General features: G+C 35.3%; 1 protein-coding gene across 1 annotated transcript in view; it reads left to right on the forward strand.

The window, feature by feature from the left end:
- The window catches only part of TTC29 (tetratricopeptide repeat domain 29), a 93,204-nt gene that overhangs the window by 36,058 nt on the left and 29,778 nt on the right, over nucleotides 1–27,368 (forward strand). The window contains exons 6-7 of the mRNA XM_019472332.1: nucleotides 13,866–14,078; nucleotides 18,781–18,866. Of these exons, the coding sequence (XP_019327877.1) occupies nucleotides 13,866–14,078; nucleotides 18,781–18,866 (299 nt within the window). The remainder of the gene's footprint in view (nucleotides 1–13,865; nucleotides 14,079–18,780; nucleotides 18,867–27,368) is intronic.

Consider the following 27,368-nt stretch of genomic DNA (forward strand, 5'->3'; position numbering starts at 1 on the left):
GCTTCTTGTGCACCTCCAGCCTTCTCAGTCGGTAGAGCATGGGAAGCTGAAAAGTCCTTGGCTAGTGTAAGCATTACCTAGCAACAACTAAAACATCGGTGCGTTATCAACTTTGTTCTCATCCTAAATCCAAAACACTGTACCAGCTACTAGAAAAGAAATTAACTCTATCCCTGCCGAAACCAGGACAGTGAGAGAAGCTTAAAGATGACTAATTAACATATCTGATGGTGGTTTTTCTAATACAGATGCATGACTGTTCTTTCCTTAAGGCACACCCTTACAAAAAGATAGGTTAATGGTACGTTGTGTGTGGGATAGTGGAGCAGGAAGAGTGACATCAAGACCTCTGGAGGAAGCAACGAAAACGTCACCACTACAATCTTCTTATAAATATCTATCCTCCCGCCCTCGAATGATGCAAGGATCTCAACGCTTACCTTTCAGACGTTAGCAGCAAAGGTAGACATTCATAGGCCATGGTTGCTTTCCTGCATGAGTAAATTAAGCAGTGCACGGGATGTCTATGAGCATTGGAGCACAGACTAGTGCTAAAATGGTGTTAATAGTCCTGCACATGCTTTTAGCTTGTGCTAACTTGGACTTTCCTGTCCTGCAATTATTCATGGGCGCGTTTTGGTAATTAGTAGGAGTGTTGCAGGGACTCTTCCTAACAGGCAGTTTGCAAGCAGCCACACTGTTCTGAAGGATACGAGAGTTTACTAGGATAGACGCACCTTTCCATGCCTGTTGGTTGCAGTGCTTGGAAACGTTTCTGGATACATTTAAATAACTAGTTTTGAGAAAGCATATAAGTATCACAGTAGAGTCCAGCGAATAAAACTTTCACAGCGAATTCCAAATGTAAATCAGTGCCATGCCAGAAACTGCTTATCCCCTGGTATGAGATCTGTGAGATGTGTGAAAATTATGCCATTAATCTCATTGCAGTGGTGACTTTGAATTAGTAATCAGGTTTATATTCTGCTAGCACATAAGGATCAACAGAAGCGGAGGTAATACTTTTTCTGAAATGCTTACAGACCGGGAAGACTAAAGGCAGGCAGAACTAGTAAAAGAAAGGGACACAATGCACAGCAAATAGCCACATTAGATATCTCAGTGCTGATTCCTATAACATGCAGTTAATCCATAAACCCATTTTTGTCTGTCTTTGTGTGTTTTTTAGACTGCAATCTTAAAGAATTCCTGATCAGGGTTTCCTTAGTCCTTTCTAAAATAAGCTTAGACATTTCAAAAAATCTGCCATATTCTGCAAATTAATGGAGAGTTTTTAAGTGTTCAATCTTAATCCAGTTCTGCCTTGATTATAAGTAATGTTAAGCTCCTGTTGCTTTTCAGTCAGAGAAATATTATGCCAAAGTTGATCACTTCTGATCCCTCCACACCCACCCCAAAAATATTAATAAATTTGACCTAATTTATGAGAAAGGTATAATTGTTGTATCTGTAATCATGGATAAAATACAGTCTATTTCATATGTTAGAATTTGATATAGACTTTTCTGGTTGTAAGGCCTACTGAACCCAAGGGACTTGTAAATAAATTTGATTAATTTGTTGTAAAAAAACAAAACAAAAACAAACCCACAGGGTTCTTACAGACTTTGACAATCTGGATTAAGACCAAAGAGTAGGATTATACCTATCGTTTTACCATACCGTTGAAATTAAAGTTTTTAATCAAGGCATTATAGAAGTTGGTGGAAAGATTCCTGTTGAGTTTAATGGGCACTTGATTCAAGCTTCCGAAACTTAAGTATTAATTACTAGATATATTTGGTAAGCAACAACTTGAAGACAGTTCATAACATCATCTTTTTGTTTTGGAACATAAAAAGTCTAAACTGATTATTTTATTGTTCTTAGCAGGTCCTCTTTAATCCATTGCTAAGAAGTTGTTGGGGTTGTATGTTGAATTGTTTATGGCAAGTGTTTTTTCAATTAAAAACTGTAATGTATAAATAATTGAAAAAAACTCAGCATACATTCATGAGTACATTCATGAGTATCTATGCAGAGGAAATATGCACGTTTAAGCATAATTTCCCCAATTGGTTTGCCTTCAGGCAGAAATAATTTATATTCAGATTAAAAAAAGAGAGAATGTTAATATTGCAAAATGAAGTACTAAAAAGGTTTAAAAAGCCAAAATTTAAAATTGCTTATGAAATTTCTTATGCTTCTGTGTATGCACATTTTGTGACTTTGTTTTAGTTACATAAACAGGTAGTGTCTTTTGCTAAGAGATTCCTGAGTATAGCCAGAATAAAATTCACCTGTAGGATGGATGGCCCACATGCACCTTCTACATTAATAGAACTTTATGCTACCTGTGTTGCAAGTCTGCTAAGCCCACTTAAATAGCAAATCCTCATTGTGCTGTATAATATAGAAATGAAAGGTGCTGCTTTACAGTCTGATTTAGAAACAGCTGGCAAGTAAAACAAACCAGTGGGACAACACTTGTGAAGAGTGATAAATTTCTTCCTTACCACCTGTGGAGTGCAGAACTGTTATTGATAACAGTATTGCTGCATTTGAACTATCCGACCTGCCTATTTAATGTTGTTATGTTTCCACCATAAGGTGTATAGCCAATATCTAGAGGTCTCCATATTGTTGTATTCACAAGCGCAGGTCCGACACTGGAAGAAAGCAACCTAAAATCGATCCCATTTCTCTCTTCAGGAACAAAAGCAACTCAAATTACCAGCTAATAGCTACCCAAGGCCTTTCTGGTTTCATCTATCCTTGTGTCTGTGTTAGAGGTTCCTTTTTGTAAGCAACTTCTTTTGGTTTAAAATGATACCCAGATAAGTTTGATTTTTTTATAAAAGATTAACCTCATAATCTCCTTTCTCTTTATTTTTATAATGGGAATTTTCATTCCAAAAATTGGAATGGACCAAAAAGAAAAAAGATACTTAAAGATATAAATGCCTATATAATTTTTTCTCACAGGAAGCCTGAGTGCTGGTCAAAATATGGCAGTGGTCTAAAGGAGAGTCGCAGCTCTAGACATTTAGAGGCTATATATCCTTTGAGGCAGGAACCACCATTTTGTTCTGTGTTTATACAATGCCATTTCCTGTATGCTTCTGTAACACTTGTACTTGGTAAGGTTCAGTGTGTGCTGTGATAAATTGAAAGCTATAAGTGAACATGCTGCTGCCTGGCCAGTGCTTAGTTGTTGGCTGGCCAGGCAGCGTGCTGCCCTCTAGAATACATCATTCTGCCTGTCTTTGTGTCTGGAATTTGGATCAATGTCTATCCTCAAGCTACTAATTTTCTAAAAAGTGGTGGGAACTTATTGTCCTATGGACGACTTACCGCTTCTTACCAAATCTGGTTGAAGTTCATTCCAAATCTAGTTGGAGGACAAGGATGATCATATAGGCTTGTTTCCTTTGGCGACTAACCTAAAAATGTCTTTTTGTACTGTTCGTTGTTTGGAGAGAACACATAGCATGTTTCATTTGATTCTTTTAATTTTTCTTTATATAACAGACCATATCCAGTAGTAACCAAATATCATTGATTTATCATTATATTCCCCCCCCTCACCCCAGGTTGCATATGCCAGATTGCTAACTTTTAAGATTTATTCCTAGTTGTGATTATTTATTCCAAGCAACTTTTTTAGAAAAAGGAGTGTAGGAATAGTTCAGACCTGAAAACTTACTCATGTGTCTCCAGACCCTGTATCTTTGGCTACGTATACCTGTTGCTAAATTTTGTCTTTAAGTTCATGTAGAGATATATACTGAAAAAGTCTCCACATTAGGGAACTTTAGAGACAGAAAGAAGCCTTTCCTTAATGGGACATGGAATTCTGCATATCCAGTTTGACCATTTAAAACACTTCCAGTCATTGATTTTCATCATATCAGCTGAAGCTAACTCTTCTTTGTTATTTTGCACTTAACGCTATTTCACAAAGCAGTTATATTGTTTTTTTTCTGGTTGCTTAAGAATTGAATACATAAGTTAGCTGGGAAAAACTTGACTGTAGAGCATAATTTAAAATGTTTAAGCAGCAAATTGCTAGGAGATAAAGTCTTCAGGTACGGTGCTTTTCTCTGTCAGTCAGTGGCAGGCAGAAGCAGCCATAAATCCAGATAGATTCTTGGGGAGGACAGATTTAAAAGGTTTATTAAATAATTGAGTTCATCCTCATGCAAGTGCAGAATAGAGTTCCCCGATAAATGATATCTTATTATTATAGGGTTGTTACTGGTATTGAACTAGATGGTACAGTATTGAGTTGACGTTATAGAAATTGGGTATGTTTTCAGTTCAAATTAGTATACTTTTAAAGTCTGAAAAAAGCTTCTGAACATGAAAGCAAAAAGGGCCTGTTGTGTTCATAAAATTGTTCTTCATAAAAAATAAGAATAAAAATAATTATAAAATGTGTTGATATGCAATTTTTGAATAAGAGAACTCGGAGAATTCTGTAGGGTTCTTATTTTCACTTCTGAAAATAAATACTGTGAAAATGAAAAACTTTATTCATGCTTTTCCTTCAGTTGATTTCAATCAAGGTTTAGTATTAAGCACAGGGAAGTAATAATAGTCTTTACTCTAGGAAAAAGTAAGCAGGTTTGCCAAATGCCTCCTTAATCCTTTCACCGTCACTGCCACTTTCCTAGCCTAATTCTTCAAATGGAGAATCTTTCAGTTCTGATATAACACCTGGGGACAGGTCTGTATTCTTACTTTGTAATGAGAAGCTCTTAAAAATTTTCACAGCAGTGCAATAGTGCTAATTCTAAACTTTGTAATTTGCGTTTTCCTATGAAAAAAACAAAAAATCTTAAATTAGTTTCTGTTCTTAGGTATTTAGTGATTGTAAAGTTCATTTTCAAATACGTCATAAAATTACTGAAAAAGTATTGCTGCTGTTTACATTGAACTATAAAAGATATCGTTTCAGAAATATTTTAGAAAAAACACTTTATGTACACTTGAATATAATGTGTAGCACTCAAGTGAATTGTTTATATACACACTCCTGTAAGAATCATATTCTTTCTTAATGTTTTTGGTATCAGATGGTGCTCTGTTTGCTTTATGTGCATGTTCATAAGACTATGACATTTAACGAAGAGATCTTTTTAAAGTATTGATAGCCATGAGTAAATTACACTATGTTTGATCTGTGTTAAAGATTCAAAGTCCAAGGTCTTTGAATAGAACTTAGAATAAAAACGTAATTAGGTTACATCCCTAAAGTCTGATATATCTTTAAACAAGACTGCAAATGAAACTTTATTAAAACTTCAAATGAATTATTTCTTTGCCTTTTTAAATTCTTTTTCCCTCTTTTCTCTTTCATGTCCATTACTGACATTGCTGCCTGTATTTTACCTGTCTTTTCCAGAGTATTTTAATTATTTACTGCTTAATGAGTAGTACTGAGATGAAGGTTCATTCAAAGCTGCCCGCTCACTAACAGATTTTTTTGCTTCAAAGCTTTGCAAGGTCTTGGACTACTGCAGCTGAACCGGCAGTTGTCATCATAAACTTTCCTGGAGGCAGTGTTCCCTTTTAGTAACTGATAAAGGAGGTACTGTTTCCAGAGGTGCCTTCTCAGTGGGACTGAGAGCTGATGGGGTTGCATGTCCTCAGTCATTACCAATAATCTGTAGAAGTCATAGGTAAAACAAACATTATGAAGCTATTAACAAAAATATATCTCACTCTTCAGAGGATCATAGGATAATTCAAGTTGGAAGGGATCTCAGCAGGTCATTAGTGCAACCTGCTACTTAAAGCATCCTTCTGAAGTAGATTATCTGCACAAGAGAACAGCTCCAGTGCTGGAGTGTTGCATCTGATATTAAATTTATTATTGGAAACTGTGAAAAGTAAGGGGAACGAGGTAGAATCTGAGTGAAATGTAATCACTACAAAAAACCTATTTAAACTGTGGCAAGCATTTGACATGAGTTAGCAAAAAAGTAATTTAGTGAATCTAATCTGCTTCAGTGTCACTTTCTGTATTTAAAAGATAATGATCATATTACTCTCCGAGATTAAATAATAATATAACTTGTTTTCATTTGGTTCTATTGAGCTAAAAAAACCCTCAAGCCCTGAAAAACAGAACTGCAAAGCGTGTGCCATTCTTCACTATTCATCACTGCATTTTCACCTCCCTCCCCTCTCTGCATTTGGATATCTGCCTGTAAACACTGAAATATTTGTGAAACCTGACGTGTGAGCATCCCACTGAGTGTGGGCCTGCTCTTATTCAGAGCCTGAAGCCTTACATTGTGAGCTTCCCGAAATACATTTTGCATCTTAGGTAGCCTTTGCATATAGAAAGCACTTTGATGCTTTACAAACATGAAAGAAGAAGGTTTGAATGCTATCGTGAAACAAGAATTCCATTTTCTTTACAATGGGTATGTTGTCATTCAGCTAGTGTTCAACATTGTTTGCGATGTTCTCCTCTAGATTAAAATTAGCATATATCAAAGTGTTTGTTTATATATATAATCAAAGAAATCAGAAGAAGGCATCTGACAAATGTTGCTTTCATAAAAACTGTTAACCTAAAAAGATGAAGGAATTTTAATTGTAAAAGCAAAATTTTCTGTGTTGGTTCCTTTGAATATGACTGTAAGACAGACAAGTTAGTGGACTTTTCATATGGGACCTGTTCAGTTGTCAGGTTTTTTTCCTGAAGTTGGATACTGATCTTGGAAGAGTACATTTTTTTTTTATTCTAGTTTGCATGTGGGCAAAATGCTGCTAAACCAGTTTGTGCAATTACAGTGTTGCAAAGCCTTCAGAGATTCTAGATTCCACCTCAGACCTAAAATTCTGGGAAAATGCTTGAAATGTGAACACTTTTTCCACAGCTAAGCCTAAAGCAAAGGGGAAAATCAGTGATATAACGTAGTTCTGATAGCAAGATGGTAATTACAGGTATGTTTCTAACTTTCGGAGTTAAGGGTTACACTTAGTATGAAATCGCTCTTTGATTTATTATTGTCTTTCATGTATGTCCATATGTTATATTTTGTATCACTCTTTGTAAAGTGTATGTGAGGTCTGTGTGCATATAGTTTTGGGGGAAATCATGTAATTGACACCGGATTTTCTTTGTAGAGTTACTCTGATTAGTTGCAGTCAGTCTAGAGAGTAGCTGTATGTCTCTTAGAGAAAATCTGAGAGATTTTATGTCGAGCCAGAAGCAACTTAAGAAGGCCTGGAGCTAACCCAGAATTTTGAGGGTACAGTGGCTCGTGCAGTAACTGGAAGAAAGGCAAGAGGATATCTGTTCCAGTCTCCCCTGCAACAGTGCCTGTTCCTCCTGTACTTATTCTTCGTGCTTTCTTGTGTGAACAAGAGTTTTCACAGCAGTTCCTTTTCTGGTAATGTGCTCTTCAGTTAATTACAGGGTTTTTTTTCTCTTGCTGGTCCACAATAAACTATCCCCAAAGCAGCTGTCATTTCAGCTGCCTGTGGGAAACCCTTCCTTCTTTCCAGTTCAGTAGCGTTGGCAGCAGCAGGGGAAGGGATTAGAGAGCAGACAGGCAAGCAACCAGAGAAACTAGTATTATCCCTAACTTGAGGTGTCTCTTAAAGAACCCTTTAAGCAACATCTCTAAATCATTTTTAATATCATAATGATGATGCAATATAACACACTGAACAGTCCTACTGTGGGTGCTAAAATATGCACTGCCCTCTAGGTTTGTACAGGTATATTTTGAGTATTTGAGCTTTAAGGCAACTAATTTAGGTCCTCAGCAGACAAACAAAACTATGTGAGATCTAATGCTCACTGGATTCCTATAGTTATGTTTTTCTTTTTGGAGAACAGATACTTGCTTAAGTAATGTCAGCAGAAATAATATCATTCTCTAAACTGCAATACTAAGGATTAGCCTAGCAGTTCTTGACCCAGACAAGGGAGCACAAAATACCATCTTTTTGCAGTGTGGTGTCAGTCCACCAATGCCATATCTCAGGTTGTGTGACACTCAACTTTCCTTTTATCTCCTTCCTTCTCCTTCATGTCCTCAAGTACTTCTCAGGCATGCTTTCAGTTGACCTTGAGCAGCTTAGTCGCTAGGGAGAGATCTACTGGTGTATTGTCAAATTGGGGAAATTGTCAGAATACCCCATGATGAGCCAGCATGTTCATTACAATATTTTTATGAACTGTCTATGTCATTTTGCTAAAACTCCCTGCAGAATCTTTCTGAAAAATGTTATCAGCTCCTGTATAGTAAATGAAAATAACTTTGTATCCTTTATCTTAAAAATACTCACCTTGATTGCGTTTTAGAGGAATGTTGTAGAGTTATGGAACTGCAAAATTTTATCTTAAATCTCTTCCACAATTTTTGTCTTTCTTTTGCAGATGGCACATAAACTCAGGTTCTTACATCTGAGATCAGTCACAGTGACTTCTGTACAACTCATTTTACCTCAGCAGTCCAGGGTGGTTCAACTATTTACTGAATGCGAGCCTTGTTTTATGATTCTTGTGAGCTTTTTGTTCCACCTCCCAACACATCTCTGTTAAAGACAAATAACAACCTCTGTAGATGGTGGTTCACATTGAAAACTGTGACAGATTCTTAACTATTTCAGCATGAATAGTGCTGCCATAATTATCGTAACTGAACATAGGAAACTAGAAATAATACAAGTAGTTCAAGCAGTTAACTGAAATGTAAGCCTATATCTTTTAAAATAGTAATAACTTTTTTCTTTTTTTGCTACCATTAACCGTTGCTTCAAGCAGATTTTATGTCCACGTTGTACAATGAAATAACTGATTACAAAGGATGTCCTAGTTCTAGGTTAAAATATACCATAATATACATAAAGCTTTATTGTTTCTTTAGGTGGTTGTTTTTGTTGTTTTAAGCTAAAGTGGAATATTTTCTAAAGTCCTCAACAACTGTTTACAATTTAGAATTAAATGTGCTTTCTGCTTATACTAGTGCTGCTGAAGAAATGTACCTAACAGACCTGTCACTTTTTTGTGCAATTGTTTCTGTGGCATTGTTTTCATTGGTAAATGTACGAGCCGATATAGAAAAGAATCATTAGGTGCTCTCAGTATTGCTGAGGCATGGAGCTAGAACAGGTCAGTCACTGCGTTTTGCAGATTGTGACATTTTAAATTACCTGTACGCTACTGGAAGCAATCTGTGGACCTAATTAACATCTCACCTAATTAATGTCTGGACTGTATATAGAGAATTCTAGATAGTTTTGCACTGCCTTTATTTATTAAATACCACATTATTCAAATTTGCTATCTTTAATTTCGGTATTGAAAACTTCAGATTTGTGTGCTGTTTTCTTAAGTGGGAGTAACTTCTTTTTTTTTTCTCCTTCAAGTAATCAATGCACTGCTGAATGAGTTCATTTTAATGCACTCAATCATGCCTCTAATGTTTGTAGCTTACGGGCGCAAGCATCAGTAATGCAGGAATGTTATATGGCTTTAGTTTGGGCCATTTCATAAAATATTCATGGAATCAAAAATGTGCATCAAAATAGCGGCTGGGAGAATTACATTTATGTGCCTGCTTTTATGGCAGCTTCACATTTAAACCCATTTGTGTTAATATCTAGTCAATCTTTCTACTTAAAAAAAAAGCAAAATAGTAGTCTCCATATATACCCTTTTGGTTTGATATCTATTTTGATATAACAAATGTATACTTTTGGGGTGGGTTTTAGGAAGGGGAATTATAAAGGAATTTTTAGATAATGTAAAAACGTTTCTCTCCAGTATTTACAAAATTACATTGAGTTCTTTTGCTTGAATGAATAGATTTATTTTTTTGACTTCTAAGCAACTCAGTGAAAACTGCAGCACAAATCTTTGTGCATACGTATGTAGTTGCTATGAAAATAAGAGTGATTTCTAAAATTTGATACTGTTAGTGGCAGAGTAATGTCTTATATAATTGTTTAAAACTGATTCTTTACTCCCAAAATTATATTGTGACAATGTTTACCTCCCATATTTAAGATTAAACTATTGCTGATAGAGTTTCTTTTGTTATGCCCTGAGCTACATTAAACTATAACATTTTATTAGTGGTAGTATATATGTTGTAAAGAGTTACATTTCTGTTTTTTGATTCCTTTTTATAAACAGGGAAGAGATATCAGAGATTCTCAAACTCCATTTAGTATACACTGAGCTAATTTCTGCATGGCAGTGGGAGAAGAAATATGTGATTACTGTTAATGTTGCCAACTGAAAATAGCTACTGCTTTGTGTAACATTTTGCAAATAGATTTTTCAAATATGGATTTCCTAGAAATACCTTCTAGATTTTCTCTTTGAATTCCTAGAGATATAAAAGATACATTTCTACAAACTATTCCAAGTTATTTTCCTACTCATTGTTTTTCCTCTCATTTTGCCTTTTTTTTGCTTCTTTTCTTTCAGTTGATAATAAAAGTAATTTAAAACTTTGCCTTGTCGCTGCTCAGGTGAGATAAAAACACTCTTACTCTCAGAAATGTTCTGTAATTGGCTTATTACATTCTTTCAATGTTTTTTCAGGATTTTCACACAGCATCTACCTGTGTCTGCGCCTAACAGTTGCAGTACTTCAGTGTTTAAAAATTGGAATGCACTGGCCAGATCAATTCCAACTGAACGAACTCATGACAGTGCATAAACTTGCCACCCCCCTAAAAACTTTATTTTTCCACAACATTCGAGGTTCACATAAATATTGTGGATTAAGGAAATAGGCTGATACATCGTTTGCCAATGGGAACAAGGGATTTCAGATTATTTTGATGGAGGAATGAATTCCAAAGTCTAAAATGTTTTACCTTCCATGAATTTGAGAGGTCTCCAAATAGCTGGTATTACTTGAAAGAGTCTTCAGTAAGCAAATTCCCAGCCATGTAAGGGCTTTCAGGTCAGGAATTCCATCTCTCCCTCATTTAGGAAACTAGCAGGTATTTTATTTTTTTGCTCAGCATCTTCTTTTTGGTATTTCTGTGAGCAGATTGTATTACTTTTTACTTCATAATCTTTCTTGGTAGTTCAGTGAAGCAAAATGTAATTTAGTTCCACTTGAATACTACCAAAAAGATTATATTGCTTTTTGTATTTTGGAGCTTGATGTAGATGGATTGTTTCTAAAGAGGTTTCACTGAGATCTGGCAAAAAGGATGTCAGGTCACAGCTCTTATGGTTAGGTCAACTCTTGAGAACTATGGGGTACGTGGAATATATGAGTTCAATTTCTAGTCTGACAGAAATTTTCTCAAGGGGATACTGCAAGTGAGGAAGCATGGGTAAGAATTACCATACCTGATAGTTCTAACAATCTAAACAATAGTTCTGAAGGTTGCATGTATTATTTACCTAAATGATGTATCCCATTAAGCGATTATGTTACAGAGTCTTAGGAGAAACTCAGATACTGTGTTCAGCTTCAAATTATGTATCCAGGTGATACCATTCATTTGTTTGCTGCTTCCCAGTCTTAGTAGTTTTTGAGTTACGTGTGAATCAAACTCTATTATTCTAAAGAATCCATTACACGTGTAATGAAACTAGATCACTTAAATGTATGGCAATATCCTTTCAAAAGGACAATCAGTTGATTAATAATCTTTGGGGAGAATTTCAAGGAGGAGTCTGTGTGTGCTTATGAGTATCCAAGTGGATAAAATGCTAGATCTAGCTTTTAACATTAAATTTCGACTCGGCTTTACATCATTTGTCACAAAGCCAACACCAGCTTCTTCAATTAATATCTTAAATCTGCGTTTAGCCACTTGGATAACTGGAATTCTGTTGACTTCTGAGTTGGACTTGCCCTAAGAAGTTAGCTGGACTGTATAGGCAGAAACCCAAATTAAAATTGGAAGCCACTTTAGAATCGACAAAAGTTTTCATCTGAGTTTAGCAAGTCTACATCTCTACTTCCTGTTACGTGTACTGTCAGTGAATCCTTAAACAGCTTGTACTGGTCATGATAATTTCACTTTGGACTTCTGTTTGTACAGTCTGATGTCAAGTATGTGATATTTTGGAAAGAATAGATCTTTTCCTGTCTCTTCACAGGATCCGATAGCTACTCTGGCAATAAGATTTTTTCCAACGTTTTGGGCCATGTCTCTGATACCTGTCCCTAGCTAGAGTGGAACTGAATAAAGCTTGCTGTCTCCCCTTTCACCTGGCACTTCACTCTTCAGCACTTTTTGTTGTGTCCTCTGGGACTCTTACCTGAATCGTAGGTTGTAAAGCCTTAAAATGGTTTGTCTGTGAAACTCATTTAATTAGTTGCTTCTTTGAAAGAGAAGTTTCTTGTGCTTGTCAATTTCAGTTGAACTCATTTTAATCATCAAAGAAGCCTAATATGAAAATAAATTTAATTCTAATAAAGATACGAGTTATGTTTTGTATTGCAAAGTTGAAAGCATGGTTATAAAAGGGTAACATGCAAAAGACAAATCTACATTAAGTTAATAAGACAAATCTGTCGTAGCTGTTCTGCTGCCTCTAGGTTGGCTGGAGGTCTGGGGAACTAGCCTCGTTTTTCTCTCAGAATGCTTAAAGAAGGTCCTTCTCCAAGCTTCTCTCCCTTCCTTTCCCACAATTGGGAACAACTTTTCTCCTTCCTGGTTCTTTTCGTAATTTGAGTGCAGCACTGTAAAAACGGTCTGCAGAACAGTAATTGTTCCTTATAAATCATGTTTCAAAGAGGTGTAAACTGCAAACACGTCTAAACAAACTTAGTTTATGGTTTGTTTCAGCTTTTAATAGAAATAGCAATTGTTATATTGATGATCTATGGGACAAGATTCCTCCATCACACACACACACATACACACACACACATTCACAGTTCCCCCTGCTATAGAACATTCTTTGTAAAACAAGGTACTGTGACCAGAATGCTTTTTTTTTGTATGTAAATGGTCTCATCTCACCTGCTTCCCAGCAGTTTTTCTGTACCCATTATGTATAAGGAAAAGCTTTTCTGTTCTTTCAAGGGGCTTTGAATTTCCGTTGTCCAGAAAGCGTGGAAATCTCCTAGATTGCGTGTATACCAGAGAGAAATCTAGCTGAAGGTAGAGGGGAGGGAGGAACTACTTGCATGTTACAATGAATTGAACTTGTATATTCAAACTTTCCTTTGTCTGCCTTAAAGATGTTTTGAGTAACTTAGATTTGAAAACCTTAAAGTGTATTATTTCAGGCTCAATAATTAATTTATTAGTGGTTAATGCTCTTCCAGTAAACTTACTACATAAACTCACCAGACTTGGCCTAGTAATAACTGTTGAATAAATTACCTTGCATAATAATTCTTTTTTCATCAATTAATTTATTTTAAGAAAGATTGATTCCCCCCCCTCCCCCCCACACACACAGTTTTTATACCCTTTTTTTCCACATTTCAAATCTTTCAGCACAGGTTTTCATTATGGAAAAAGAAACTTGAGGAACAGTTTGAATTGTGATTATTCATGCATAGATGTGATTTTGAAATATGAGATCCACAAAGGCTATGTTCATGAATCTATAATAGATGTATTTTCTAGAAAATTCTGACTTTGCATCCTTGGGATCACACACCCCCAACATTGTGAATCTACAAAGGAAAGCTAATTTAAAATGTGATCAGTTTAAATTACAGCATTACTGGTAACCGTGAGATTTGGCAGTATTTTCCAGTGATCTGTAAGCTATATATTGAAGATTCTTGAAAAATCTGTGAAATGATTGGCTGCAACTTACTTTCTAAGGAGAAAATTATTATAGACTAATAACTTTTAAAAATTTTCTTGATTACACTGTAATTACAAATTACATTTTTCAGGTCATGTCATGAAAGCTGCTGAGCATTATGAAACATTTTATCAACTAACAGAGGGTTCAACATGGAAGGATGAGACAGGCCATACTTACAATTCACTGGCGTGTGAGCATCTCTGGAGAATTTATACATTACTAGCAGACAAAATGCTAGAAAATAAAGAACACCAACAGGCCATCAAAACGCTAATAAAAGCTTTAAAAATGGCAAAAGAAGGTAGGTGGAAAATAACACTTTCGCATTCCTTTATTTGATGTGCATGCCATGATTTTCCCAAGAGTGAAGTAGAAATTGTCAAGTGTTTGACTGGGTGATTATTTCCTATGAAATTCAAAGACAAATGCTATCAATACACTTCCAGATCTCACTAAAGCAGAAATGCCTTCTTGCTGACAACAAAGAATTTTTTAGATTCCTGAAAGCTTTATCTCCAAAAAAACAATCTTGTGGGAATAATAGTATAAAACAGTGAACCCATAATCAGAAAGTGAGGTCACCGATGGAAGCTCAGCTCACTGATTTTGATTGGCTAGTCACTGTTGATCTGGCAATTTTTGAATGATATTATCTGCTCGATCACTGCCTTTTCACTCTACATAGTTATTTAGTACTTGCCAAAAACAGTTTTCTATCATAAGCGAACAAGATTTCTTCTGTATATCTTAATACACGTAAACACTTTGAAACCTAAAATAAAAAAATGACAGAATAGCAGAATAGCTGATGTAGGAAGAGAGATCATCAGGGTCAGCTAGAGCAGGCTCCCTAGGACTACATCCAGTCAAGTTTTTAGTATCTCCACAGGTAGAGACTCCGTAACCATTCTGGAAAACATTTTCCACTGTTCAAACACCCTCCCAATAAATAAGTGATAATAATGATTTTATTCAGTTCAGATGGAATTTTAAATTGTGCCCATTGCTTTCTGTCCTGTCACTGAGCACCACTGAGAAGAGCCTGGCTCCCTCTTCTTTACACCCTCACATCAGAAATCTGTACACATTGATGAAATCCCCCCCAGGCCTTCTCTTCTGTGGTCTACAGTCCTAGCTCCCTCAGCCTCTCCTCCTAGGACAGATGCGCCCAGTCCCTTAGTCATGCTGAGTAGAGGGCAAAGGATCACCTCCCTCAACCTGCTCGCAATGCTCTGCCTAATGCAGCCCAGGATCCCGCTGGTCGCCTTTGCCATGAGCGTGCATTGCTGTCTCATGGGCAACTTGTTGTTCACCAGGAATCCCAGGTCCTTCTCTGCCACCTCCTTTCCATCCAGTCAGCCCGCAGCCTGGGCCGGCGCCTGGGGTTATGCACCCCCGGGTGCAGGACTTTGCATTTCCCGGTCCTGAACTTCATGAGACTGCCATCGGCCCGTTTCTCCAGCCTGCCGAGGTTCCTCTGAATGGCAGCACAACCACCTACCTGGTGCATCAACCATTCCTCCTCAATTTTGTATTGCCTGCAAACACGCTGAGGATACGCTTGGTCACACCATCCAGGTCATTAATGAAGATATTGATCAGTATTGGTGCCAGTATTGATCCCTGAGTACACCACTAGTGACTGGCCTCCCACTGGACTTCATGCTGCTGCTTACAATCCTTTGAAGGCTGGCAGCTCAGCCAGTTTTCAGTCTACCTCACTGCCTGTTTATCTAAGCCATACTTTATCAGCTTGTGTATGAAGATGTTATGGGAGATGGTGTCAGAAGCCTTGCTAAAATTGAGCGAAGCAACATCCACTGCCTTCCCTTCATCCACCAGGCCAGTCATCTTATCCTAGAAGGCTATCAGGTTGGTGAAGCATGGTTTCCCTGTCACAAATCTATGCTGACTATTCCTGGTTGCCTTCATGTTCTAGATAATGGCTGTCTGAAGCTTTGTCTATGTGTGGATAGGTTTAAAATTGGGGGAAATTAGAATAGCATTTGAATGTTATATACAATGTGAGGTGTTGATCAGCTGGAAATACCATGCTCTGGAGCATTTCTTACACGTGAGAGGGAACAGAAAAGAGAAGGCAAACTGACTTTCTGAAAATACACATAATTTTCCAAGTTTTTCAGAAATCTTAATAGTGTTTGTTTCTCAAAAGATGCTGTTAAATGTCCACTTCTACTGTCTTACTTTTCCTAAATGATTATCCTAGATGATTATCGGAGGAGTTCTCAGAAGTAGGATAGAAGGTCTCAAATAATCATCGTTTTCCATGCACAGCAATTCAAGCGCCTTTCATGGTATTCCTTAAGGGGCATGTTTTGCATGTGAATTGCACATGCAATTAATATATAATATTAATTCAATATTTATCACTAGATACATTAGGTTTTTAAATTTAATCGTGTATGCCCAACATTAATCCGTTAGCCAGTCTTTGAGTAGTAGTTGGGATACATAGAATTAAACTATCAAAAATGGCAAAAAAAAAATTGAAAATACTTTTCAATTTTTAAAATAAGTTTTGCCACAAATAATATATGACTATACAGGTAGATAGTGTAACGCAGCAATCCATAAAAAAGTATAAAGTGTATTTAGTGAGGCCAAGGCAAGTTCCTAAAAATAAATGTCTTTATTAGACCAGCAGATACTCTTGGAAAAAATGAACAAGCTTTCAGGCATCTAAGCCCATGTGAATGTTGCCATTAATTATTTTTAAAAGTGCCAGTGAATTATTTCTATTTCAGACTTTTTGTTATTTTGTCTTTGATTATATTAATTCTAAAGAACCAAAATTTCTCATCTTTCCTTTTCTCATGAAGAATAATGTTTTAAAACACCATTTGAAATCTAAATGCTTTTATGCGGTAATTTTTGGGGAATAAACCAAACAGGACTTTGGGGGTAAGAATTCAATTCTTTCCATTCCAAATGTTTAATTTGTGAGGGTATATGATTGTATTTGGCTAATTTTTTCTATTAATTAAACCATAAATAACCTATTTTGTTTTTATCTGCAGTTTACATTAGCAGATCTGTTTTGTGAGTTGCCTGTTTAGATCTTTTTCTCTTGGGAGTATATACCCAAATACCAAGAATGCCAATACAATTAATCAGCTAAAGGACACGTTTACCCAAAAACTTCTCCATCTTTTCCAGCTGCATCTGTTGATCAAATACAAGCTTTTAGCTTTTTCTTCAGCTGTCGTCTATAGTATGTGCTTAAGTCACAGCTACAGTAAAACTGCTGCTACTAATATTTACTGTAGTAACTAGAAGGACTGCTGATGAAGTTTCTCATCAACTTCTTCCTGTTGCTAGTGAAAACTGCTGGGAATGAAGAGATTGTCAAAATGGATCTGATGCCTTTCCAAAACTTACTTTGACCAGGCAGATGTTCCAGTGCCCTTACTTCAAATCAATCACTTTCCATAGCTTCCTGAGACATGTAGTAAATATCACTATGCACAGTATACTTGCCATTGTTCTCTTTAAATTTAAACTTTAGAAGTTCCTTTCAGACAAGTTCTCCAGTCCCCATTCCAGAACCATAGCCTCTGTCTATGAAGCCCATATTTAACAATTTAGTTAAACCCATACTGGCTCTGGCTGCCATCTGTAATATCCATTCTGTCCTTCTGGACCATCATCTATATTTATGGATTTTATGAGTTAGGATTAGATATTATCTATTTCAGACTCTGACTGTTCTTAAGTGAGGAAAGAAGTTTTTTATATCCCTAGCAACTTTTCTCTTATTATTCCTCTGTGAAACTGTGTTTCTGTATCCTTTTGCCTTATTAAGCCTTTTAAGAGATATTGAACATTGGAAAAGACCAGCTGTTTTTTTAGTTAAAGGCTTTTCATAATTTTATGTAACATATTAAGTGCTATAGATAGAGCATTGTTATGGTCTCAGCAATTATAACATTCAGAGTTCCAGAACTAGATGTAGGCTTCTGTGTGTTTGGACATAAAGAATTTATTAGCCTGACAATTGTAAGTAGATAATCTCCCTTTTCATTGCAACTATATTTATTTATGTATTTTACAAAATGTCTCGATACGCAGTTATGCTTCAGGTTGATTTTCCACTCTTGTGTTTGAGCAGATGGATATTGAGCAACAGAAAGACTGGATTCTTGGCTATTTTTAATATAATTTCATCTACAATTTTTTTTAGGAATACTCATGTTCTGCAGGGAAACTTTTGAATATAGTGTGATACGGTAATCATTTGTATAATTAATTTATATACATTTCAGCATTGAATGGATGATTTTCTATTGAGGGAGCAATACAAAAAAACGGCAAGCAGTGTTTGTTAGAGCAATATTAGTGAAATAAAACCTGGCGTGGAAAAGTGTGATGCACCTCAGTTAGCAACTGCCTGTGCAGAATTTTCTATGACTACTGCTTGCAAGTATAAGTTGCCCCTTTTTTTTCAGCTATTCTAGCCTACAGTAACTTGCAAAATAGTCATGAGAATAAGAAATATGAACCTGGTCTACTGATAGTTCTCTCTTGGTGTTTCACTAAGATTCATATTAGCAAAGTGTATGGGTCAACATATTTTGTGTTTATCTATTAGGGTGTATTATATATTTGTAGCTACTTTTATATATTAATATATGGAGAGAGGCTACTATGATTTTCTAATGTGAAGACACTGTGAGTATTATTATACAATACATGACAGAGAACATTACAGCATGTTAAATTGATTATGCTTCATTACTTACTGGAATATATTTTCTCTGACTTTGTTGAACTTTCATGTTGAACTTTGTTTAAATCCATAGCCTCTATTTTTAATTACCACTATACATTTTTGAAAAGAGATAAATGGTAAGGGTAAGGAGAAGGAAAAACTTACTACAGTATTTAAATATCTGTATGTTATTTAAGAACCTGCAGGAACTGTCTGTACTAATGTAATTTTCTTCAGATTATGCTGGTAACTGTAACTTTAATCCTTTCCTTAGGAGGTGATATGAAGATGGAAGGAGAAGCTGCATATTGCTTAAGTTTAGCATATCATTTTGCTGGAGAACAACAGACAGCATTATCAGTAAGTTTATTTTAAAGTTGCTTTAGCTTTCCCAATGTCTTTCTCTGCCTCCTTGGCATCTTCTTAGGCATTTTGGAGAGTGGAAAAGACTTGGAGAGACTTGGCTCATGGACCTTTTACAACTGTATCTAGCCCTGTAGACAGGGATCCATGTGGCTTAAGCAATTATGGTTCCAATAAATTCCAGAACTGATGGAGTCCAGGTTTCCACGCTTGGATCTGTAGAAATAATATAAATTGACAATTCAGGTTATATGTGACTAGCTTTCCTTTTCCTGTATTCATACATATATAAAACAGTTTTTATTTAGTTAGGTTTTTTATAAAACACCAGTTTTACAAACTAGTTTGATAGAGCATATTTGTGAGCAACAATTAAAAATATATCAATTCACATGTTGAGCTTTTCAGAACACCAGGAATTTAGAAGAAATATGAATTGCTTTTGGTATGAAAAGCTGTAGTGCTCATGCAATCCCTTCTGTTGATACTTGAGTTCAAGCTCCTCTTCACATGTTTCCCTTGAGCCTCCCATACATAATAATTCTAAGACAATGAGAATTCTACATGTGGAATTCTAGTCTGGAAGGAGGGTTCCTCTAGTTCATCATAGGTCAGTGTGAGAGGAAAGATAAGCATCAACTTGATTTGTCTGTGCCAGTCATCAGAGAAGTCATAGTCTTCCATGGAACTCTTAAAAATGTTGTGTGGAAAATTAATTTATTTGAATATTTTGTCCATGATTATTGCGATTAATCGGCTGGATATTTACTATTTCTATTTCTGTTTGTTCCTTTATCTGCAGTGACTCGGTATTTTATTAATGAACATGTTTTATAGAGGTCATTCTTTGTGGTTATTTGTTGTAGTGGTTTACGTTTTTCAGAAATAGGCCGATAGAAGTCACAGAGTGAATTCAGCATGGGTTTCAATATTGCTTGCTTGGCTTCTGCAGTGTAGGAGGGGTTCTAGATTTGTCTCTTGAAATATCCTCTTACATGCTTTTAATGATTTGTGATATGATTTTTCCAAAAGTTATTGACCATCTTTATACATAATTCTTCAATGCTGGTAGGCCTATCTTCTGTATAAATCAACTGAATGCTGGAAAGTGGGAGCCTGTTCTCGCATCAGTTGCAAAGTCTGTAGCTGAATGTGAAAATATTTCAATATTTAAAAGCTACATATAATTCTATAAAGTTATATCTAATAGTTACAACAGCAATGAGAAGAGGATATTTGATCTCTTCCAAGGATACAGTATGACAGATTAGACTAGAATTTTTTGTACTGAAGTTTATCTGCATTGTTTTTTGAGTGACCAGTGTTCTGGCATTCTTACCTGGTCAACTTCTCTGTTTAGTTTCTGAGAGTCGCAATAAGCTGTGCGAATGATGAAGAGCAGCAAGATAAATAAATGTGCTAAATAAAGAAGCCTGCATGCATATTTGATCTCTCCATCACAGGAGAAATTAATTAATGAACAAGACTGCACAGTCTCCATGATATACAAAGGATCAAACTACCCTTGAAAGCGTCAAAAATATTAGATGTCCTGGCATTTGTTCCTCAGGATCCATTTCGCTTACATTTTATAGCTACTCCTTTCCTTTCATTGCTCCCCCATGCCTCCTGCCAAAAAGTTACAACAATCATTTGGAAGTTCCATTTCTTTTTGTCACGTGCAGAATTATTATTTTTTTAAGGAAGATTCTGAAACCTTGAATTTTGTAATGTACTACTATTAATTTAAAACATATACATAATAGGTTGTGCCTATTGTTTTTAGTCTTACAAAAACTCCTGACAGGTAAGGAAAGCAATTTGCATTTTTCTTAAAAGGGAAAGTCTCTGTCGTACAAAACATAAATGATACATTATGTGAAGAGTATAACATGTTATTTTAACAGTAATGAAAATACCAATACTTTTCAGTGTAAATAATACAATATTATATTATAATATATTTGCATTTCCTAATATAATGGCATTTCCAATAATATTACATAAGAAGCCTATGAAGTACTTTCATTCAGAAAATATAGTGTGTGTTATAGGACTAAGAAAAAGGGGTAAAATTTTAGTTCCTTTTGTCCTTAACAGTGATCAATATAGACAGCAGTAAAATATCAGCGGTTGACAGTACCGTTGAGCGCAAGTTGTCTTCACTCTCCAATTAGAAATCATTGCCTAAAATTTACCCTTCTGTTCTCAGTTTAATGGTCTCTGTATCCAAGGGGAGCTCAGATGCTTACGGAGATGAAATCATTGCATCCTGTTCCCAGAGGACTACTGGTTATCATTACACATAACATGCAGACAATGCTGCTAGGAGCCAGTTTGCCTCATGGTAATATGTAGTTCATCACCAGCTTCTGTAGCATGCTAAAGAGGTCTTGCCACACAGCTTGGGACTATTCGGGTGTAGACTCAGGGGTCTCAGCAGTTATTTTCCTGCTTTGCATCAGTTTTCATCTTCGTTATCCTTTTGTGCTGTGGTCCACCTCAGGCAGTCTCCTTCTAGGGGAATCTGAAAGGAGCAGCTGTTACAGATACCATTTCCTCCAATTGTTGCCACTTGGTTCCTTTTGCTGTTCCCTCCCCCAACATGCACACACAGTAGCATGCATATAAACTTGTTTCTCTTTCATTCATGTCTTCTAGCAGAGTGGAGAAGCATATGTTCAAAATATTCATTATCTGATGCAGTAATTAAAGGTTGAAATGATTAAGCTGCAGCCTATTATATCAAAAATATGCGGTCACTTTGTATCAAATGAGCTACTTTTGTTGGACAACAAAACAAAGGGTTTTTATTTGCTAGGCAGTTGGTGTATAATCTAACATAACTTGATTTGGTGCATAATCTGTATAAATTGATTTAATTTTATTTGATATATATGATTGATTTCAGTGGACCTACTCAGATGTAAAAACGTAAGTGTGTGCAAGTTTAAAGGCCTGAGAACCAATAATGTTCAATAGCAGTGTGGTATGTTCGTAATATTTTTCGTATCGTCTGGTTTATAATCAAGCCTAATGGTTTTTCCACAAAATATGACACAAAATATTAATAGTTCACATTATATAGATTTTATCTTGACCATTATGGGTTTTGTGAGGGAGAGTTCTCCATCCAGGCTGATTTTAAAGTAAAAGTTACTGTTTACTTGTTTTTCTTCAGACTTGTATAACAAACTAAGTATTAAGTCAAACACTTCTGCGTCATTAGAAATCTTGCATAAGGTATTGTAATCTAATGCTTGATGTGGGAATTTTTTTTTAAACTGGGCTTTCAAGAATGCTTCAAAGAGTTGGGCATCAAGGGTTTTTTTTCTTTCAATTAGAGTTGAATCCCAAATCATCAGGAAAATTCCAGTCCTCATCCCTTGTCTGAGCATTAGGGTTTTTTTCAAATGTTCCTTTATTTTGGATATTGAATCCCATGTTTCAGATATGCTACATATTGAAATAATAGAGTAAGTGTTCATGAGTAGAGACTCATGCCAAAATAAATGTGGTAATTTATGACATAATGCTATGTGCATGAATTGTCAGAATTACGATATACAAGCCACAGGCATAAAATTATCAAGAAAATTTATGAACTTACAAAGACATCTTCACATTTGGATATTGAATCCCATGTTTCAGATATGCTACATATTGAAATAATAGAGTAAGTGTTCATGAGTAGAGACTCATGCCAAAATAAATGTGGTAATTTATGACATAATGCTATGTGCATGAATTGTCAGAATTACGATATACAAGCCACAGGCATAAAATTATCAAGAAAATTTATGAACTTACAAAGACATCTTCACATTCGAAATGACCCTATTAAAGTAATCAGAGGTGATTTATGACCATAAATTTAATTTCTGAAAAAGTCTATGTCAAAACAACTGAAAATTTTGTCTCAATTCATGCAGCTAGAGAGAATATAAGTAAATGTATCTGGGATGCAGATATTCTGAAGTTAATATGCATGGTATATTTTATCTAATTATATCTATTATATCTAATTATATAGATTACGCCCATATGTATGTATGACTTTGAATCAAGGAGGATCTTAGCAAGTAAAAGAACTCCAAAAGGTAGACTGAATCTTATCCTCTTTTCTCCCTTGTGAAAGGTAGTTGAGAAGAATGAGCATCATTCCTTTGAGATTTGCTTACTATTCTAGTGCTTTGCTAGAAGGCTGAACTTCAAGATGCTTTTCTGTCAATGGTGTCTGGGTAGACCACTGAGTTTAGGTTTAAGCTTTCATTACAGTTACTACAAAAAGAAACACTTGAATGGAGACTCGCAAAACACGTCAAAAGATACTATTCAATGGAAATTATTTCAAACGTCCTTCTTTTAAAGAAGCCAGATTGTCCTTTTTTCATCTATAAGTGATATTTAGCCAGTAGTAATGAAGTGTAATATTTTCAGCTTAGTAAATGGCATCACGTGCTTGAAAAAATATTTTAGCATACCAATTTAAGAAAAGGTCTCATCATTCCTAGAGGCTTCACTTTTATTGAAGCAATTTTTAAATTGTTCTTAAAACTGTACTTACATAGAAATTTTGTATTTTTCATATCTGAGGACTAAAACACCAGACAAAACTCTGAATCATCTTTGAAGGTAGGCACTTCTGATTGATCTTGACATTGACAATGGATTATTGTCCATTTTTTTTTCTTCTTGAAAAGGTCTAGAAGGTTTTCTTCTTGCAGGTCTAGAATTAGTGAGCCAATTCTGAAACTGATTAAATTTCATGTTTCTGAAAGGTCCCACTGCTGCTAGGCATTGGTGAAGATAGTACAAACAAAATTATGTGAGAACAATTAGTACTGGTAGTGAACTTTGCCCTGACAAAATTATACTGACTCAAATACTGATGGAATTAAGAAATTAGAAATTATTTGTGTTGAAAATCTTAAAGAAGAACTGAAACTTCAGGAAAGAGGTGAATGTCTGATCATTCGATTAATTTTTTGTTGTTAATTTCGTACTTAATTCTTAAAGTGAAAGAAAGATCTAACTTTTTATTTGGATATGAAAGTTAACAGTCTCTTAGTGAAGGAAGGATTTCTTCTGTTGGTTTAATTTAGATAATCATTTTCCTATCTTAGCCAGTTTCTTGAAAACCTGAAAAAAAAAAAAAAACGAGGAAAACGTTCTGAGTAGCCCTGAGATGTAATGATGCTATTTTCCTTCAGTACTTTTCTGTATACCGCATAGATTTGCACCTTGGTAATATGGTGTCCACTACAATTGCCTTGGAACATGGTATCATTTTCCTTTTGAGTCTGTGGTTCAAATTGCATTTTGCTTGGTTAATGGCATCAGAATATTTCCCCTCAGTCAACTGGATTTTTGTCAAGATAAATGTACCACAAGAATACCCTTTGTAAGAAAGCACTCTTAAATGCAGTGCTGCTGCAGAATTACAGTAGTCAAGTTATACAAAAATTATAGAGCATGAGAAACAAAAAATATTAAATATGTAAAAAATCTTTTACTTGTATACTTACAAGCAAATCAGATTTCCATGTTTTCCCATAGCAACAATGAAAATAAATGCACTAGTAACTTGTTGACATCAACCTTACCCTTCAGGAGTCTCATGTTCTGTAATACTGGCTACCAAAACACCATAAAAGGGTGGACTTTCATCTCATCCATTACAATTTTAAATTTACTCATTCATACATCCCAAAAGAGCAAGACAACTGCAGTGAGCTGCAGATTTCACTGCATGTTCCATTAGATAAATCTATAGCACCTTTTCAGAATTTTAGGACTATCTGACCACTGGTGTTCTCAAGAATCTGAATACGAGTTGGTGACAAAAAGTTTAAAACCCCAATTTTGGGGGCTATGTGTGAAGGACATGGTTTTGTTTGCGTGTTTGTTTTTAATTCCCAAAGAGTATGAAAGTTTCTGGGCTTATATATATTTGTAAGGTTTATGTAGCCTTACTTAGAATATATATTAAACATCCTGAATTTAGAAGTCATGCCATTTAACATATCAAATGTGGTTTCCCAAGCTTCAAACTCTTTTTTTTTTTTTTGTAAGATTTTGACTCAGGATATCTATTGCAAAATTACAAGTTTTCTTATTACCTTATACAGGCAAGCACTTGCATGCGCACACACACATGTACTCTGTATGAGTTTGCAAAAGAACTGGAGGGGGCTGCAGTGCAACATTAATAAGAATATTTACATGCTTCTGCATTAATAATGACAATAGATATCCTAAGATCAAGAGGATTCTCTGCATGACTGAATGATTTCAATGAAATTGTTGCTAACTGTTATGTTTAAACTAAAAAGAAGCAAATTGTCCCTTACTGGAGGTTTGCTTAGCTCTAGCATGTTGAAACATTGAGGACAAAGCCATAAAAACTCCTTAAACTGCTCTGCAAGGGAATAAAAATATCTTCGCATCTATTTTTCACCAAGGCATGGAGGGCAGAGCAGTTAGCAGTCATGGAGCCTTCGCTCTGGTCCTACCTTTTTTGACATAGCCGATGGGATGGAACAATCTCTGCTATTCTCTGTGTATTCTCTGCTAGGTATGGCCAGTGGAGATGGCTCTCCCTTACGCTTTCCCAGGCCAGGTAGGAGCCAGATTGTGACCACAGCTATACAGTGTCTCTTTTATGGGATATAAGGTTACAATTAGTCCACTTGTCCTGACTGAGGTTTCTAAAACTCTAATAACTGTCTTCTGTCAGTTAAAAGATGTGATTTGGGCAGACATTTTCTACTCACTGTACTGAAACTATATTTTTACTGTACTTTTTTACTTTTTTTTTTTAAATAACTGCTGATATACAAGTTTCCACTCGTTTCATTCCCACAGGCTAGGAGCAAAAAAGACAAAGCAGTACAACTGTATGTTACAGACGTTATTTACTTTGTGGACTTTAGACTATATTGGATTTCTAGCTTAGGTGTGCTAAACCTTGGAACCTAAATGCTCTATGTAACTGAGGGAAAGAGATAGTTACAGCATGTCTTAGTTCGTAGCTTATATTATCTGAGAAACAATAGCGTGAGAGATCTTAAAAACTGTCAATAGTATGTCCATTAGTGAAACTGCACGTATTATACCCAGGGCTGTAGCAAATGACTGAAAAACTGTGTAAGAAATTTTCTAATTCTGTTAGATAATATATTTACGGAAGTCAGACTTTTTATGTGTTTTGAGAAATGAAACATTTGTACCCACACTATACAAAGTCAGGAATTTCAGTACTTAAATGCAAATATATTCATAATCTTGGAGGTTTTGTTTTCCTTTGTATAGTTTTCAAATGAACAGGCTTTAAAAAAATTTCTATAAAGTAAGGCTTTTAAAATTAGATTAAACAACACCAATTTGAGAAACCAAACTACAGCAATTTACTTATTAATACATATTTAAATTTCAATTCAGTTATTCCTATTGACTTCAAGGGGACAACTCATATATTCAGGTGTGAGCAAATGCTTAACAGCCTTGCTTGATCAGAACCATCGATGGCTAGATTTGGAGAATAGGAGGTCTTGATTCAGCTATCAGATCTTAAGGAATTTAAAATTTATCCTTTGATAGATAAATAACCTGAGAAGTTAAAACACTGAAGCATGCCAGTATAAAAACTAGAGCTTGCTGCTTCGTTGCTAGAAGAAATTTGTTTTGCTGTTTTGCTTTCAGCTTATGTACTATTTCAGAGCTGATCAAAAGAATTGGTAGCAAAGTGTGAAATAAATTGTACTTCTAAATAAATTGATTTAACATTCCTTGGTGCTTTAAGTGATTTTAGTAATATTAATATTTAAAATATTTCTGTCTGAAATCTTTTTATGACTACATGTAGCAATAATGGCCACCATTTCATTCTGCTGTTTTTCATATTAGAATATTACACAGTAAACATTGTAAAAATACTATCTTTTAGCACTGAAATGGATGCAAAGGATTTCAAGTATCTATTTGCATGTAAATGACTCAAGTCTTATTCATTCAATAAAAACAGTCTATTAATACTTTTACTACATTTCTTACATGGGTTAAAACTTGAAGAATATGAGGTTTTCAGCTGAATGAGAACTTTTCCTTAACTTCCATATAGGTATGCAGAAAAATGTTTTTTAACTGACTTAAATTTTTTGTATACCTTCCTAGATTATCTCAGTAGTTTTTTCCATTGTGTTATGCAAATTTAAGGGTTTGTTTGTTTGCTTTTAGCTAGGAAAACTTTGTGTAATTAAAAATATCCGTTCGTGGGTGGACTAAAGATATTAATAAGCTTGAAGCAGAATATTTATAGGTGCTTTGTCTAAGAAGTAATGGGCATTTAAGCATGCACATGCATATAGTATGATATTAATGTCTTAGGAGGCTACAGCAATCTGACAGCCAGGTACATTCATGTAGACATAACAGTGTGATAAAAGCAATCCAGACATCTGGATCACAGTACTGCTATACAAAAACATTTCTGAACAA

This window comes from Aptenodytes forsteri, unplaced genomic scaffold (genome assembly GCF_000699145.1).
Source record: "Aptenodytes forsteri isolate BGI_AS27 unplaced genomic scaffold, ASM69914v1 Scaffold227, whole genome shotgun sequence".
Taxonomy (NCBI): domain Eukaryota; kingdom Metazoa; phylum Chordata; class Aves; order Sphenisciformes; family Spheniscidae; genus Aptenodytes; species Aptenodytes forsteri.